The sequence below is a fragment of the Apiospora hydei genome (assembly GCF_038363865.1).
Source record: "Apiospora hydei strain CBS 114990 chromosome Unknown utg000005l_segment0_segment0, whole genome shotgun sequence".
In the NCBI taxonomy this organism is placed as follows: domain Eukaryota; kingdom Fungi; phylum Ascomycota; class Sordariomycetes; order Amphisphaeriales; family Apiosporaceae; genus Apiospora; species Apiospora hydei.
This window is the reverse complement of record NW_027117364.1, coordinates 3,039,737-3,054,422: the sequence shown is the minus strand read 5'-3', so window position 1 is coordinate 3,054,422 and position 14,686 is coordinate 3,039,737. Positions and strand designations below refer to the sequence as shown.

General features: G+C 53.3%; 4 protein-coding genes across 4 annotated transcripts; 3 read left to right on the top strand and 1 right to left on the bottom strand.

Annotated features, from left to right (window-relative positions):
- Positions 1-611: 611 nt before the first annotated feature.
- On the top strand, positions 612-1,442 carry PG997_006401 (uncharacterized protein; the record flags this gene model as incomplete). The annotated part of the gene is made up of 2 exons (XM_066810716.1): positions 612-887; positions 966-1,442. The coding sequence occupies 2 exons, from the start codon at positions 612-614 to the stop codon at positions 1,440-1,442; spliced, it is 753 nt and encodes a 250-aa protein (XP_066669639.1).
- Positions 1,443-2,348: 906 nt separating this feature from the next.
- Positions 2,349-5,867, top strand: PG997_006400 (importin beta-4 subunit-like protein; the record flags this gene model as incomplete). The annotated part of the gene is made up of 3 exons (XM_066810715.1): positions 2,349-2,394; positions 2,485-4,783; positions 4,988-5,867. 3 exons carry the CDS (start codon positions 2,349-2,351, stop codon positions 5,865-5,867), a joined length of 3,225 nt encoding a protein of 1,074 aa, XP_066669638.1.
- Positions 5,868-7,591: 1,724 nt separating this feature from the next.
- PG997_006399 (uncharacterized protein) lies at positions 7,592-7,813 on the bottom strand (the record flags this gene model as incomplete). The annotated part of the gene is made up of 1 exon (XM_066810714.1): positions 7,592-7,813. The coding sequence occupies one exon, from the start codon at positions 7,811-7,813 to the stop codon at positions 7,592-7,594; it is 222 nt and encodes a 73-aa protein (XP_066669637.1).
- Positions 7,814-12,861: 5,048 nt separating this feature from the next.
- PG997_006398 (covalently-linked cell wall protein) lies at positions 12,862-14,022 on the top strand (the record flags this gene model as incomplete). The annotated part of the gene is made up of 2 exons (XM_066810713.1): positions 12,862-13,044; positions 13,111-14,022. 2 exons carry the CDS (start codon positions 12,862-12,864, stop codon positions 14,020-14,022), a joined length of 1,095 nt encoding a protein of 364 aa, XP_066669636.1.
- Positions 14,023-14,686: the final 664 nt, after the last annotated feature.

The window sequence follows — 14,686 nt, the reverse complement described above, 5'->3', positions numbered from 1 at the left end:
CCGCCTGAATTAATCAGTTGTGGCCGAATACCACATCATGTACCTTTTCCGAGGTCCCGTCGCAAAAGGACGTATCTCTATGCCTCTGCGGCCGTAAGTGTCGACTTCGGGAAGCCGATTCAGTAGTATTGGCTGGTTGAGACGGAGACGCTGCCGCATGCCGGATCAAACGACTTCTTGAGCTACGCTTGGCGACGCGCATGCACGACTTCGGGTACGTCACAATCAACAATCCCTGGCCCTGTCGAGGCGGACGACCCGCCAGGGAGTACGCCTTGATTGTCCTTGCTCTGCATCGCGTCGCACTGCTTTACCGCGAGCATCGCACCAGGTGAAACAAGAGCCGCTCATCACACTAGTTAGAACAATTGCCATTCGTGTCGAGGTCGGCGGCCTCTTACTGGCTCGGCAGTTTGCTAGATTGGAATATTGTGTCAGTTTCGCCTATGCGGCCATCCGCTGCGTCTGTTGTACGAGCCCGCTTGGAAAATATGATAATAAAGGAGACCAGATAGCCAGCTAGGCTGGATGATCTCCGAATAGCTGCTCCTTGTATGCTCGAATCCTCTTCTAAGCATTTACTTGGAAAGCGAAAAACTTCAAAGCCCATCATGAACAACTCACCTCCCTCATCAACCCTTGAACAGCGCGACGGCACGAGGTCAGCGGCAAAGCTGGGTACTGGCAAGCTGAGGCGCAAGCTGGGAGGTCGGTGGATACATCCGCAGACCAGCTTCTACTTACAAGCCCTCGTCGACGGCCCGCTCCTTGTGATAATTGGCTGTGTGCTTTATGAAGTGGCTATTGCCATCCATCTCGCAACATCGTCCACATCGATTGGCACTTACTCCAATTCATTCTTCCGGTTACTAGCACAGAGCTCCTGGGTACGTATGCATGCGTGATCGAAGTTCTAGGATTGCTTCGCCGAGTGGAGAATGCCACACTGACACCAAGTTGCCCAGGTGGCTACGGTTTTCGGAGCGGCAACCGGCTTCTCTATTGGCAGCTTCTACGATGCGTTGAGGCGCTGGAAGCTGGAGGAGGTGGCGGAACCTGACGCCAGCGATCCCGAACAAGCGAATTCGATTCCGGCGCCGCGCCGCATCCGCAAGTACGTCACCCTCGGCCGGCTCAGGATGCCCTACTGGCTGTACATGACTTCGACTGTGATACTTGCGCTGGCCATCCCTGCCTTTGCTAGTGTTACCGTCCGGGAGATATGGTCGTGCTGGGCGAATGTTCAACGTCACTCCGGCAAGGACTTTAACGATTCGATGACTTCATTTGTGGGAGTGATCCTTTTCTGTCTGATTGATGTGGTGGCCATAGCGGCAAGGTTGGTCATCGTTATGAGATATCTCCCACGGCTCGAACCGACAAGTCCAGGCAATGCTGGGGAGAAATGGGAGACGGTTGACAACGCGGCAAGAACGGCTTGAACCTGGAGTCACTCGAATGAGGGTGCATTTCGGCAGACTGATTCCAGAGCAGAGCCTAGTAAGAGTAAGGCTCCCGCTTCTCTTTTCTGAACATACATGATATTGGGGACATATGGATTTCAAATGGAGCGTTTAGCCAAGTTGGGTGTAGCGGTTTGAACCATTGGCGAAATATCTTCCACCCCTGTGTCACATTCCACGTCAAGGAGGGTTACCCTTGTTTCCTAGGCTGTTGGGATTTCTCATGGTTTGCTTCTTCTTATACTCATGTTCGTACGACGGCCGAGGGGGCGCTTAATTTGGGTCGTGGTTGGGACTGCGAATAGCTGAGCTAGTCGTGGTTTGCTACTGATTGATAAGATGATAGATCGGATTTTGGGAGACAATATTTGAGTGGTAGAAACGCATATTAAATTGATGCCTTGGAGTCTGCAAGCCCAGTGCCCCAGGCAAGAAAAGCATGTGCTAGCATTGCCCAGGACGTGCTGCACGTTGGTTTGCACGCATTTACCCCTCCAAGGAAGGAAGAAAAAAAGAGCCCAGCCCAATAAACCCCTCATTCCAGCGCTGGAAAGCAAGAGTGAAGTGGGGAGGGTCCGGCGCTAAGTCTGACAATGCAATCTTATCGGACAGCAAGACCCTGTGAAATTTTTATCAGCACTCCGCACTAGAAAGCCGAGCCAGGGAATTTTTCGAGTTTTTTTTCTTGCCTTCTCTCCCACTTCCGCTTCTGTCGTTGGTCAGGAGATTGGGCAGGCACCATTTAATATTTCTTGCGAGGCCCAGTCCCAAGGTGTTCCTCGGTGGTGACTCTGCTTTCCTCTTCTACCTCCATTTCTTCCTTCCTTTCTTTTCTTCTGTTTGTTCAGACTAGACTCGTGTGTTTTCATAGAGTCTGTTGCGAAGATGGATCAACAGAAGCTTGTCGAGCTGCTGCAGGCCTGCCAGATTCGTAAGTAATACCGACCATCTCTATCACTCCCGCCATCGCTTTGCGGTTGGTCGCGTAGTTATTTCCAGAGCTAACGGTTCTCTTGTGCAGCCGACACGGTCAAGGTCAAGGCAGCTACCGCTGAGCTGAAGAAGAACTTCTACCCTCACCCCGAGTCGCTTCTTGGTCTCCTCCACGTCCTTGTCTCTCACCCCGAGGACACGGTGCGACAGCTCTCGGCCGTCCAGTCCCTGCGCCTGGTCCCCAAGCACTGGGCCAAGATTGATGGTGCCCAGAAGACGAGCGTGCGCAATGAGCTAGTCCAGGCTGTCCTGCGCGAGCAGAACAGCAAGGTGCGCCATGCCGGCTCTCGTGTCATTGCCGCCATCGCTTGCATCGATTTCGAGTCCAAGGAGTGGGCCGATCTCCTTCCCGCCGTCCTGCAGCTGACCACCTCCGACAATGTCGCTCACCGCGAGGTTGGCTCCTACATCATCTTCAGCTTGCTCGAGGCGGATCCCACCTTCTTCTCCGACCACCTGCCTAAGATGTTTGAGTTGTTCGCCAAGACGATTCGGGACCCCGAGAGCCGTGATGTTCGCGTGAACACCATGCTTTCTATCAGCTCAATCCTCCTTCTGATCCATGCCGACGAGGATGAGGCATCGGTCGCCACCATTCAGGAATTCATCCCTGCTATGGTTGACGTCCTCAAGGATTCGGTCGAGCACAAGGATGACGAACGCACCCGCCAGGCCTTCGAAGTCTTCCAGTCTTTCCTGGGCTACGAGTCTGCATTGATCTCCAAGTACTTCAAGGACCTTGTCCACTTCATGCTCGAGCTTTCCCTCAACAAGAACGCCGATGATGATGTTCGTGTTCAGTCCCTCGCCTTCCTTACCCAATGCGTCCGCTACCGCCGCATGAAGATCCAAGGCATTCCTGATATGGGCTCCCAGCTCACTAAGGCGGCCATGACAATCATGGGCGAGCTTGAGGACGACGACGATGAGGATGATATGAACGCTGCCCGTTCGGCTCTGGTCATGGTCGACCAGCTGTCAACCGATCTCCCTCCCCGCCAAGTTGTCGTTCCCCTCTTGGACGAGTTCCCCAAGTACGCCAGCTCCGAGAACCCGGGTCACCGCCGAGCTGCTATCCTTGCTCTTGGCACTGCTGCCGAGGGAGCGCCTGACTTCGTCGCCACTCAGCTCGAGGGCCTCATGCCTGCCATCATCCATCTCCTCAACGACCCCAACAGATCTGTCCGCTACGATGCTCTCGTTAGTCTGATGCGCATGGGCGAGGATCTGGCTGAGACTATGAAGGCTCACCACGACGAGATCATGACCGCCTTGGTTAAGAACCTTGAGGCTGCCTCGGAAGATGAGAACGATGAGAGAAATGTTGAGATTATCCGATCTGTCCTCGGCTCTATTGACACCATGTCTGAGGGTCTTGGTGGTGAGGTCATGAACAAGTATGCCCAAGGCCTGATTGGCCGTGTTGGCCGATTCCTGAACCACCAGGATGTCAAGATTAAGTCAGCTGCTGCTGGCGCCATCGGTGCTATTGCTCAGTCCATCGAGGGTGGTTTCAAGCCCTATCTCCAGGAGACCATGCAGGCAATGTCCCAGTACGTTACTCTCGAAGAGGGTGAGGATGAACTGCAGCTCCGAAGCTCTGTCTGCGATGCCATGGGCCGTATTGCGGTCGGTGTTGGTGCCGAAGACTTCAAGCCCTTCGTTATCCCCCTTCTCGGAGCCAGCGAGAAGGCCCTCGCCATTGGCAATGCTCGTCTCAGAGAAACTACTTTCATCCTCTGGAGCCAGCTTGCTAGAGTCTACGAGGGTGACCTTGGTGACTCTCTCCAAGGCATTTTCAAGGGTCTCTTCGACAGCATCGAGCTTGACGAAGAGTCTCTCGACTTTGATGGTGACGACATTGAAGGCTTGATTGACGGCCAAATCATCTCTGAAGGTGGCAAGATCAAGGTCAAGTCAGCCGAGGAAGGTGACGATGATGAGGACGACATGGACGACGACGAAGAAGATGAGGACGACTGGGATGACCTTATCGGTGTCTCGGCCGCCGCCATGGAGAAGGAGGTTGCTATCGAGGTATTGGGTGATGTTATCTCCCAGTCCAAGGAACGCAGCGCCCCTTACATTGAGAAGGCTGTCGAGATCATCACACCTCTCATTGAGCACACATATGAAGGCTGCCGTAAGGCCGCCGTCTCTACCCTTTGGCGAACATACGCTTGCGTGTGGCAAGTCATGGAGGCGCAGACCGGCCAGAAGTGGCAACCTGGTCTGCCCTTGAAGTCTGCCCCTGCGGCTCAAATCGCCAAGCTCGGCGAGGTTGTCAGCGCTGGAACTCTGAGCATCTGGCAAGATGAAGCTGATCGGTAAGTTTGACCCCTACGATTTCAACATTTCATTGCATCCATTGCACGGCTTTACATGATGAGTACTTTACGTTACACCCAGCTCACTCATACGCATATTGCGGTTGCTGAGAACACGTTACTATCTACTCCTGATTCCAAGCCTTTCACTTATTGCATCTTATCTGCCATTATTGGTTGTACACTGTTGCTAACTGAAGAAAGGGATGTTGTGACCGAGATCAATCGCAACGTGGCTGCTGTGCTCCGAACATGCGGCCCGGCCATTCTCGCCCAGAAGGACATGATGGAGCAGACAATCACTGTCTTGGGTACCATCATCACCCGATCCCACCCTTGCCAACAAGATCTTGGTGACGAGGAAGAGGAGCAGAACGTCGAGGGTGGATCTGAGTGGGACTGGCTCGTTGTCGATACCGCTCTGGACGTCGTGATTGGCCTGGCGGCTGCTCTGGGCACTCAGTTCGCTGAGGTCTGGAAGATCTTCGACAAGCCCATCATGAGACTCGTCAGCTCGCAAGAGTCCATTGAGCGCTCCACTGCCGTCGGTGTTATCGCCGAGGTGACCATGCACATGGGTAACGGTGTGTCTCCCTACACCGGAGCTCTCCTGCGCCCTCTGTTGCACCGCTTGTCGGATGAGGACAAGGAGGCCAAGTCCAACGCTGCCTACGCCCTGGGCATGCTCGTCTACCAGTCAAGCGACAGCAACACCTACCTGCCAGCTTACGGTGAGATCATGACCAAGCTGGAGCCTCTTCTACAGATCAGCGAGAGCAGACTGCAAGACAACGCCACTGGCTGCATCTGCCGCATGATCCTCGCACACCCCGACAAGGTGCCGCTGAACGACGTGCTCCCCGTTCTTGTTGGTCTTCTGCCCCTGAAGGAGGACTACGAGGAGAACAAGCCTGTTTACGAATGCATTGCCAAGCTTTACGAGATGCAAAACCCCAAGATTCTGGAGCTGACGCCCCAACTTATGCCTATCTTCGAGCAGGTCCTTAGCCCGCCTGAGGATCAGCTCACCCCCGAAGTTAGACAGGGAGTCCAGAACCTTGTGCAGTTGATTCGCGGCTCTTAGATGCCGTGGCTGAAGAAATGACGGCGAAACCCGAGGCGCATGTACGCATGCGGCGATGACGGTACGATGACATGACCAAATATCTGGGATGAGACATGATGTTGAACACATAGGAAAGGGAAAAGGACTTTGGTCTCGGTAGTTACCCCAAGGAATGGGTGGCAAGGCCCGAGGTGCACATAAACTGGATGATTCCCCCTACGTAGATAGACTGCGTTGATTTGATTTACTTTATTCAGATGCCCAATACATCTCTACGACTGAACGGCCTTCAATCTGGCTGATTCAGTACAACTACACTTCTATTCTTAACCTTTATTGTGATATCTCCGTGTCTGTGATTTCACGGGTGCTCATGGTCTGCCTCGACATGATGGACAATACCATGTATATGAAGAGGTGCGGGCCAGACGGTGAGAGCAGCCGGTAAGCACAGAGATGGCAAGACCTCTGTTCACCGAAGGCAGAAATAGCCTACGCAGTTCATCAAGCGCGCTGTACAATTTTCTCCATGTAACTCGTCAGTGGGACGAAGCTCCAATCAGCCCGGTGACGGGCTTTCATACCAAAACGTAACAAAACACCTCGACTAGCAGTCCTACATGGCAGCTCAAGAGAACGTGATTCGGCTCGCTGCTCCTAGACATAGCAGATCTGCCATTCAAGGGGACACATGAAGAAAACAGCCCACGTCGGACTCACACGGAGCGGGGGAGTGTACGGTCTCTGTTCGAAGGATGGAGACTACAGCGAGAGGGATAATGATGGATATGGGATGCTCATCTGGCACTCATGTGGTAAGGAGGAAGCTGTGGCCTTGGATGCGTAACCCATATAGTTATGACCTTGTTGTTGTTGTTGTACATGTGACCACGGGTAATATATGCCAAATCCTTTCAAAATTTCGGAAGAACTACAAGAATCCACGTTGCCAAATATAGCATCACGGAGGGATCAATTGGTAACACTGGGTTGTTTGGTCTGCTTGCTCGCCCAGCTCCCTTGGAGGACAGTGAGTCAGCTGCCTATGTGTGTAACTTACTTGCCCTGTAATGGTGTTTTGGGAGGATTCGTTGCTTGCGGGTTTTGTTACTCACTGACGCTGCTGTAGACAGCCGGGCAGCCGTAAGATACGGGGTAAACATACCACTTTCTTCTAGAATTGGCAGTGATGAACATAACAGCAATATCATTACAAGGTCCGGTTAGTGGCAGGCCGGCTTTCACATGCGAGGCGCGGCAGTTTTCCTCTATCAATGTATGCGACAAGCAAGACCTTCGCGAAGGATTTGGCTTAACGTTGCTGCATCAGCAGGTAATTGTGCATGGGCAAGACGGAGTGATTGGCCAGCGCTTGAAGACATGTATTTTTGGAGGATAGAAAAAAGGGATACGAGGCCACCAGCAACGGAAGATCTACAGAATGACCATGTTGCAATCAGATTCGGCGAGACATGCAGGCGCAAGCAGCCTGCCAGGAGAGAGAAAGGAGAGCTGTGTACGCCAGGAGGACATTGATTGGTCAAAGTTTATTGCCCAGCCTCCCTTACCTCGCTGATCGTTGGTGGTTGACAGGTATGCTGTGTGCACGGATATGTGTGATACACAGGCCGCAGGTGACATGCGACAAGGGGCCATCTATCTGGTCGTGTGCACATGCATACGTGCTGATCTGATCACTCCGTACCAGGAATACTTATCCATTAATCGGCCAAAGGAATTCATCATGGTCGGATCTGCCGCCGGAGGAGACCGTATCTCGCGATGGACCAGAACCCCCACCCACAGTTTGCGCTGCCCGACTTGCCCGTCGTCCGGTCGCGGGTGGTTACGATGATGTATTCGAGATCCGTCTCTCGGAAAACATGACGTTGATATTGGCTCTGTGGAGTTGCGAAGCTGACGACGAAGCTGCCCCCAGGGGGGCCCACGATGGCCTCTAGCATCTTTACTAGTGGTCAGCTAGGCCGGTATCTGCCCGGCCAATTGACGGAACCAGGCGGCCTGAGCTGGACAAAAGAATGGACAAAAAAGGGCTGATCCGATCAAGATACGGACACACCGCCGGACACCGTGGTTTCAAACCTACGGCCGTCTTTCCAGAAGCTGTTAACCCGCTGCTTGCATTTTATGCAGGTGACAGAGACTTCTCTGCAGGCTGGTGGTCGGCGGACTGGCCACCCATCTATTTGCCTTTTATGAATCATTCTAGCGCAAGGCAAGGCAACGGCCTATGTTAGGTAAGTGAGCATGGTACCGGTAAAAGTCCCCTGTGGCTTGGCTTGCATGCGAAAAGTTTCAGAGTTGGACCGAAGACCTGGGCCCCCAAACGGGAAGGTAAAAAAAATAAGAAGGCGAGTCAGCTTTGGGCGGCACAGGCGAAGAGAAAAAAAAGAAAAACAGCCACCTAGCGCCGAGTGTATGCACAATGAGATTGGTTTTTGTTCTTGCATCCCGGGAACGAGGCCCATCCCGTTCTGGTAGCCCAGACTCGGCAAGCATCTAGAGTCTATTCAAGTCACCTGCCAGGAAGAGATTCATATTGGGATTGGCCATCACCTACAGATTGGGTAAGTGAAGATACGACATCAGCAAGATTTCCATGCGCAACCCCTAATAGAGGGAAACAGCCGAAATACAATAGCACCGTTGAAGGTCGATTATAACCTTCACCATAATAGCCGTCTAGTAGACACCGTTGGGCAAGGGGGAGCGCCGTTGCGACTAGAAGCTCGAGATATATCCATCCGGCTCTTCAATAACCAGCGGCGAGCTAAGATGGTTTCGAGGAGATTTTAAGTCATGCAGCACTGCCAGAACGCGAAAGCCTAGTAGTAGCAGCAGTAGTAGATGCTAACGGCGGCACTGCGAAGAGCCTCACATCCAAGTTGTGTGAGAATCCAGTGGGCTGAACCCATATACTTGGGTAGTCGGGCGACACTACAGAGAGCTTACCAGTTTGGTGAGAAGCAAGCCTTGCTTTTTCCTCCTCCATCCTTTTGTGGCAAGCAAAGAACGGTTGTCAAAACGGGCTGGGAAGGAACGCGACTCATCTCGACAAGGAGATTGAGGATTGTAGACACTTCGGTCCGATAATTGTTTGAAAGAAGATGGTGTGCACCACCCTGTCAACAACTGCCTGTTGCGTACCTGGAGGTTGATTACTCTCAATATTAACGTTGCCACAGACAACCTCTGCTGAGACATTTGTAATAAACCTGAGTATTCCCGAGAGCCCGTTGAATGAATCGGCTTGCCAAGAGCATTCAATGGGACTGGGGCAATTTGGAGGCCCGTCCGAGGCTTTTCGCACCATGTCCATGATTGACCACTACGCGCGCACTTCCAGTAAGGGTGTTCGAGGCGTCTCCGGCTGAGAATTCGCACGTAGACTGCAGGCGGCAGGATGCGAGGCAAATACACAGTTGTATCGACCAACTCGGGCTAGAATGCCGAATCGGCCATGGTGTGCATTTGCATGTACCTTGGGTGAAAGCCCCTAACTTTCTGCAGCTCGACCGTAGACGAAGTCCTCTGATTGGTACGAACCAAGTCGGCACGCGTAGAGAGGCGGCTCTGGGAGCCACACTCCAATAACATGTCAAATCGCCGCCGAATTCGTGATCTCTTCTCCATAACCGCAGGGGGAAATGGCTGGTGATGTTGCGATCGAAGGATGGATTGCCAACATATGGCACTCGGGTGATAGCCAGAGTCGATGCTCTTCCTCAGACCGTGCACTCAGATAAGCATTTGCTTGGAGCTATGTCAATTACGTCAATGGCAGATAGCCTCAGGCGTCAGGGCTTCTTTGGACCCGTGCCCATGAACGGGTCCATATAAACATACCTCTGTTACTCTGTAGCCCGACCCGCCCTGCCCGCTCTCTCCACCAGATGTTTATCTTAAATGGCGCTGTGGGCTCGGTGGGTCAACTATTCTCGATCAGCATTCCATTGATGGGTTGCATCCACGAGCACATCCCCCAGCGTGGGAAATAGCGATTGGCATTGAATCGGTGTGCAGGCGCCCAGTTGAAAGATGATGAAATTGAAGTCATTCACAGTGGAATGTCCTGTCGGTCTCGCTTGGTATTTTCTGGTAGACAGGACTTCTTGCGAACCAAAAAGGGAAAGCTCAGGTGCTTCTTTCGGGCGAGCAATGGGAGCGAATTGCAAAGCCAAGCGCGCGTAGTTTGCGAAGCGAAGCGAGCAGCGACAGCCGAAGCACGATGCTACTCCGTGTTCGCCTGCCATGGATAGTACCCCGGATATGGCACGAGGGTAATATGAGGACAGGACAGGGCCATTCAGCCAAGCGTGCAAGGGGTATGCATTGAATAGTCCGGTGCTCGTCCGAAAAGGGCTTGCGTGCATGGTGGCTCAAGCGGTATGGCTTTCCACAGAGATCACATCACGTTGGACAAATGCGAGATGCAACTGCTGGGGCGTAGGCAGGCGGCAGCAGAATTGGCCAGCCACCGAGCAGGAAAAGGAATGTGAAGAGAGACGGTCGTTTGTTTTTCGCATCCCAAGCCGGGCCAATGTCAACGGGTTCTGGCATTTCATCGAAACAACCATCCGAGAATCGGCCAGTCTGAAGAAGAGATGGCAGGTTTGGAGGTTGTGCTGGGCGGAGCTTCTGCTCAATTGCCATGATAATGGAAGCTAGGCTGCTAGGGGCCTTGGGGCATTCTCAGCAGCCGGGAAAGACGTTCGATCCAATGGGGAAGAGGATCGCCGAGCCCTCTGAGGCGGGGCCCTCCAAGCACGCCCCTCCCGAGCTAACCGAACCCCAGACTGCCAGAATCTGAGAATTTCTTTCTGTCTCTGCCCAGCGCATGTCAGCGCCAGGGGCAGGCCGGACCAGAAGACGGCCCAAAATGCCCAAAATGCCAACATCCAACAATGATAAGGCATGTGCCAACTGTAGTATCGTATCCTCGTTGCCGGGCCTGCTAGTCCTGTGGGCACCGCTGACCAGAATAAGCTACAGATTTGCAGAACGGCGGTCTTGTGTGATGTTTTTTGGCCCACGATTTATGGAGAACGTGTAGTGCTGTCGGTGGTATTCATTGCTGGTCACACACCACGCGCTCCTCTCCTCGCTAACCTCGCCAGTTTTCAGCACGGCCCCTATGCTGTGCAGAACTCTACTGTAGGTAATTTGATAAACAGCTGTCACGACTCACAACTACCATCTTCTGTTCGGTCTATTACAGCACATGGAACGAACCCCATGCCCTGACATGAGTTGACCCTTGGTGATGTGACACAATACCCTCAACTTGGTAAACAAGATGGGCTGAGCCATTACTGGGATCTGTTGCGCTCCATGTCTTGGACACAGAATACACAGCTGAGTGCCTGCCACGAACACGACAGGCTTGGAAAAGCCTTTATGTTTTGTTTCAATCTTAAACAGGACTTGGCTTGAATATTTGGATAGGATAACTAGGTAACAAACATCCTTGCTGCGAGCTCGCCTCTTGGCCAAGCCACAGGAGGGGACCATCCTTGAGGACGGGACGACGAACAAGCTCACGCCATTTGGAAAACCAAGAAAATAAGAAAAGCCCCAACCGTGCTGGGAATGCCACAGCCGTGGTAGCGTGCTATCCGTCAAGCCTTCGAGTCTGTGCTAGATTAGCCCGTGGGCTGTGGTGTCAACAGCTAAAAAACTCTATTCAACATACAAGTACACCGTTGATATGCTGTGAATGATTACCTATTTCCAGCTTTGTTACACGCCCGCCATGAAGAGAGACAGAGACCCTGGCAAAAGGCAGGAAAGAGACAGGGACCCTGGCAAAAAAGCAGGAAAGAACGGCCATGATCCATCCATCCTACGCCTCAGGTGGCATCCAACTTCGCTTCGAGGAGGCGGCAGCAGTGCCTTCTTTTGCAAGAGATAATAAAGCCATCATCAATCTATTCAAATGCAATACCACCTTTCGTAAAATGAGAAAGGGGTGTAGGCGCATCGAGCCAGCCATGCAAGCCCAGCCGGTATTGTCGAATGGCGAATGGCGAATGGCATAAGGGCATGAATAAGGTATGGAGATGGAGCCCTTGTCAACTGCACAAGTGGGTACGGACAGTACAGTACCTTGCTTGTGCCGTCTGGGCCGCCTGGGCTGGCCAATGGCAAGCGGCAATGGCCACCCTTGCGCGTTCTTCCCAGCCCCTTGTTCGCCAACCCTGGTCGATCCCCAGTCGGCTAGCAATGGGAAGATGCTGATCGTTCTCTGCTAGCATTGTTTCCGTTTTGGTGAGATGTATGTACCTGCTGTACGTACCTTCCTGTTAGTGGCATGCGTGTTGTAACCTACCGTATTAGACCTTTGTGTGTATGTGTGTGTTTTTGGGAGGGAGCTTCAATGCAATTTGGGAGGAGCAACACTCACTGGCAACACACCCAAACCTCCACCCCGGAGACAGACATCTGGAGCAAGACAAGCAGACAGAGTGGGAGTGACATGACATCCGCCCAGAGAGATCGGCTCCTGCCCTCCTCCCCTCTGACCCTCTGGCCCGCAGTCCACACTGTGAGTGAGACTTGCTAGCACCTGTCATTCATTGAATGGTAGGTACAATGGCAGGTAAACATGTAAACCCATTCAATGCCCCCATTGGATCGAGACGAACCACTCCTCATGCATGTAGGAAGCTGCTGCTGCTGTTTCTGCTGCTGCTGCGGTTTGTAGTTAAATTCCGACTTCCCCCTTCCTTCCTCTCACCGGTCTCCTTCCACTCTTTCTTCTTCCCACCTCCCTCCTAATTTCCGTCACTCACCAACGAGACGAAGCGAGTCAAAAGTCGTGGTCGAAGCAGAAGATCGTCTGGAGCCTTTCCTATCTTCATTCGCTATATACTGTTTGTCCATTGTTGTCTGTACAAAGCTATTTCGACAAGCCGGCATTCTTCTTACATTGCTATTATTGTCAATCGGTATTCCATACGATTTCGCTACCCCCGCGTAATATCCATTCAAGATGAAGTCCACAATCGTTGCCTCGTCCACCCTCTTGGGCCTCGCCCTCGCCGTGCCCCAGGGTATCACCGACAAGCTCACCCCGACCGGCTCTGCCCCGGCTGGCTGCACTGGTTCTTTCGATGGCTCCTTCGAGATCACCGTCGCCAAGATCACCGAGAAGAAGCGCAGCGTCATGCCCGAGGTACGTACTCATGTCTTATCAAGCAGTTGGACCCTTCAAGAAGAGCAGCACTAACAGTACCTACAGAGACGTGCGGAATGCGGCAAGGGAGGCGTCCTCGTCATGACCCTGAAGGATGGCACGGCCAAAGATTCTCAGGACCGCATTGGTTACATCGCCTCGAACAACCAGTTCCAGTTCGACAAGCCCGCTCAAGCCGGTGCTCTCCTCACCAGCGGCTTCTCCGTCTGTGAGAACAACGTGCTTGCCCTGGGCGACACCAAGACCTTCTACCGCTGCCTCTCTGGTACCTTCTACAACCTGTACAACAAGAACTGGGCCGAGCAATGCGAGCCTGTATCTATCATCGCTCTGCCTTGCGGCGGCAAGGACACTGTGTCTCAAGTTCCTGACGGCCAGGTTGTCGGAACCACTGTTGTCCAGACCACCATTGTCACCGCCTTGAGCGATGGTCAACCCCAGGTTGTCACCACCGGTGTTCCTATCCCCTTGTGCCAGATTGGCGATGGTCAGGTCCAGGTTCACACCACCCCTTGCGCCTCTGTGACCTCAGTGCCCGCCACCAAGGCCACCCCTACGGCACCTGTCAGTCAGATCAGTGATGGTCAGATCCAGGTTCCTCCCCCCAACACCTCCGCGCCCCCGCCACCTGCGGCTCCTACTGGTTCTGCCCCCGCGGGACCCCAGCCCCCGGCAACCACGGCGTACCCTACCGCCCCTGGAGCTCCTTCAGCCCCGTCAGCTCCGTCGGCCCCGTCGGCCCCGTCGACCCCGACTGGCGGTAACAGTACCGTCCCCACGAGCCCGTCGAGCCCGTCGAGCCCCAACGTTCCCAGCCAGCCCTCGCCCAGCTCTCCTGCTGGAACCCCATCGGCCCCCCTGCTAGCGGGTCAAGCAAGATGGCCGCTGGATCGATTGGTGCTCTCATCGTCGGCATGGTGGCTGCCATTGTCTCTCTTTAAGTTCTCTGTTTCTTGATTTGAGTAGCGGCGGTGATAGTCGCTGCACTAATAACGACTGATTAATGGGTTGTACGTGGACAAGACGTGATGGAAAAGGTTAATAATGGTCTCTGAGATCGAAGCTGCCGGGCGCCGCTCAGAAAGGGATTTTCACTCTACTGGCTTGAGGTCAGCTTCACTAAAGCCCGCCCTCGCGCGGTTTTTTTGGAGACCAGCTGAGCGAGGAAATGGAGGCGCTTGACGTAGCGACGATGCATGGCATTGGTGGTGGAGGTAATTGAGCATGCGTGGAGATGCAAGCGCAGTACACATAGTGCATAAAACGAATATGATCAATACATGACATCCCCATTGGCACTTGTTTTGCTCCTCGTCTCCGATATCCAAATGACAATTACACGCAAGTGACTTCATCTCAAACGTCTTTGGCGTATGCAGGAAGTTGTGCTACAGCTTAGGCAGTGCTACGTACATCTGCATTCCTACTGCTCGTAGTCGTACCCGTCCCGTCACGCATAGCCAGCGAACCTTAAGTCACAACGGCTTTGAGAATCGTTGGAGTGTGCGTGCATACATGCCAGATTGTGTGGTGACAACAACTGCCATGCAATACGACTTACCGCCACATGCACAACTGCCGATCCGAGTGGCTTAACAATTCCTGTTTTATCCTCCCCATC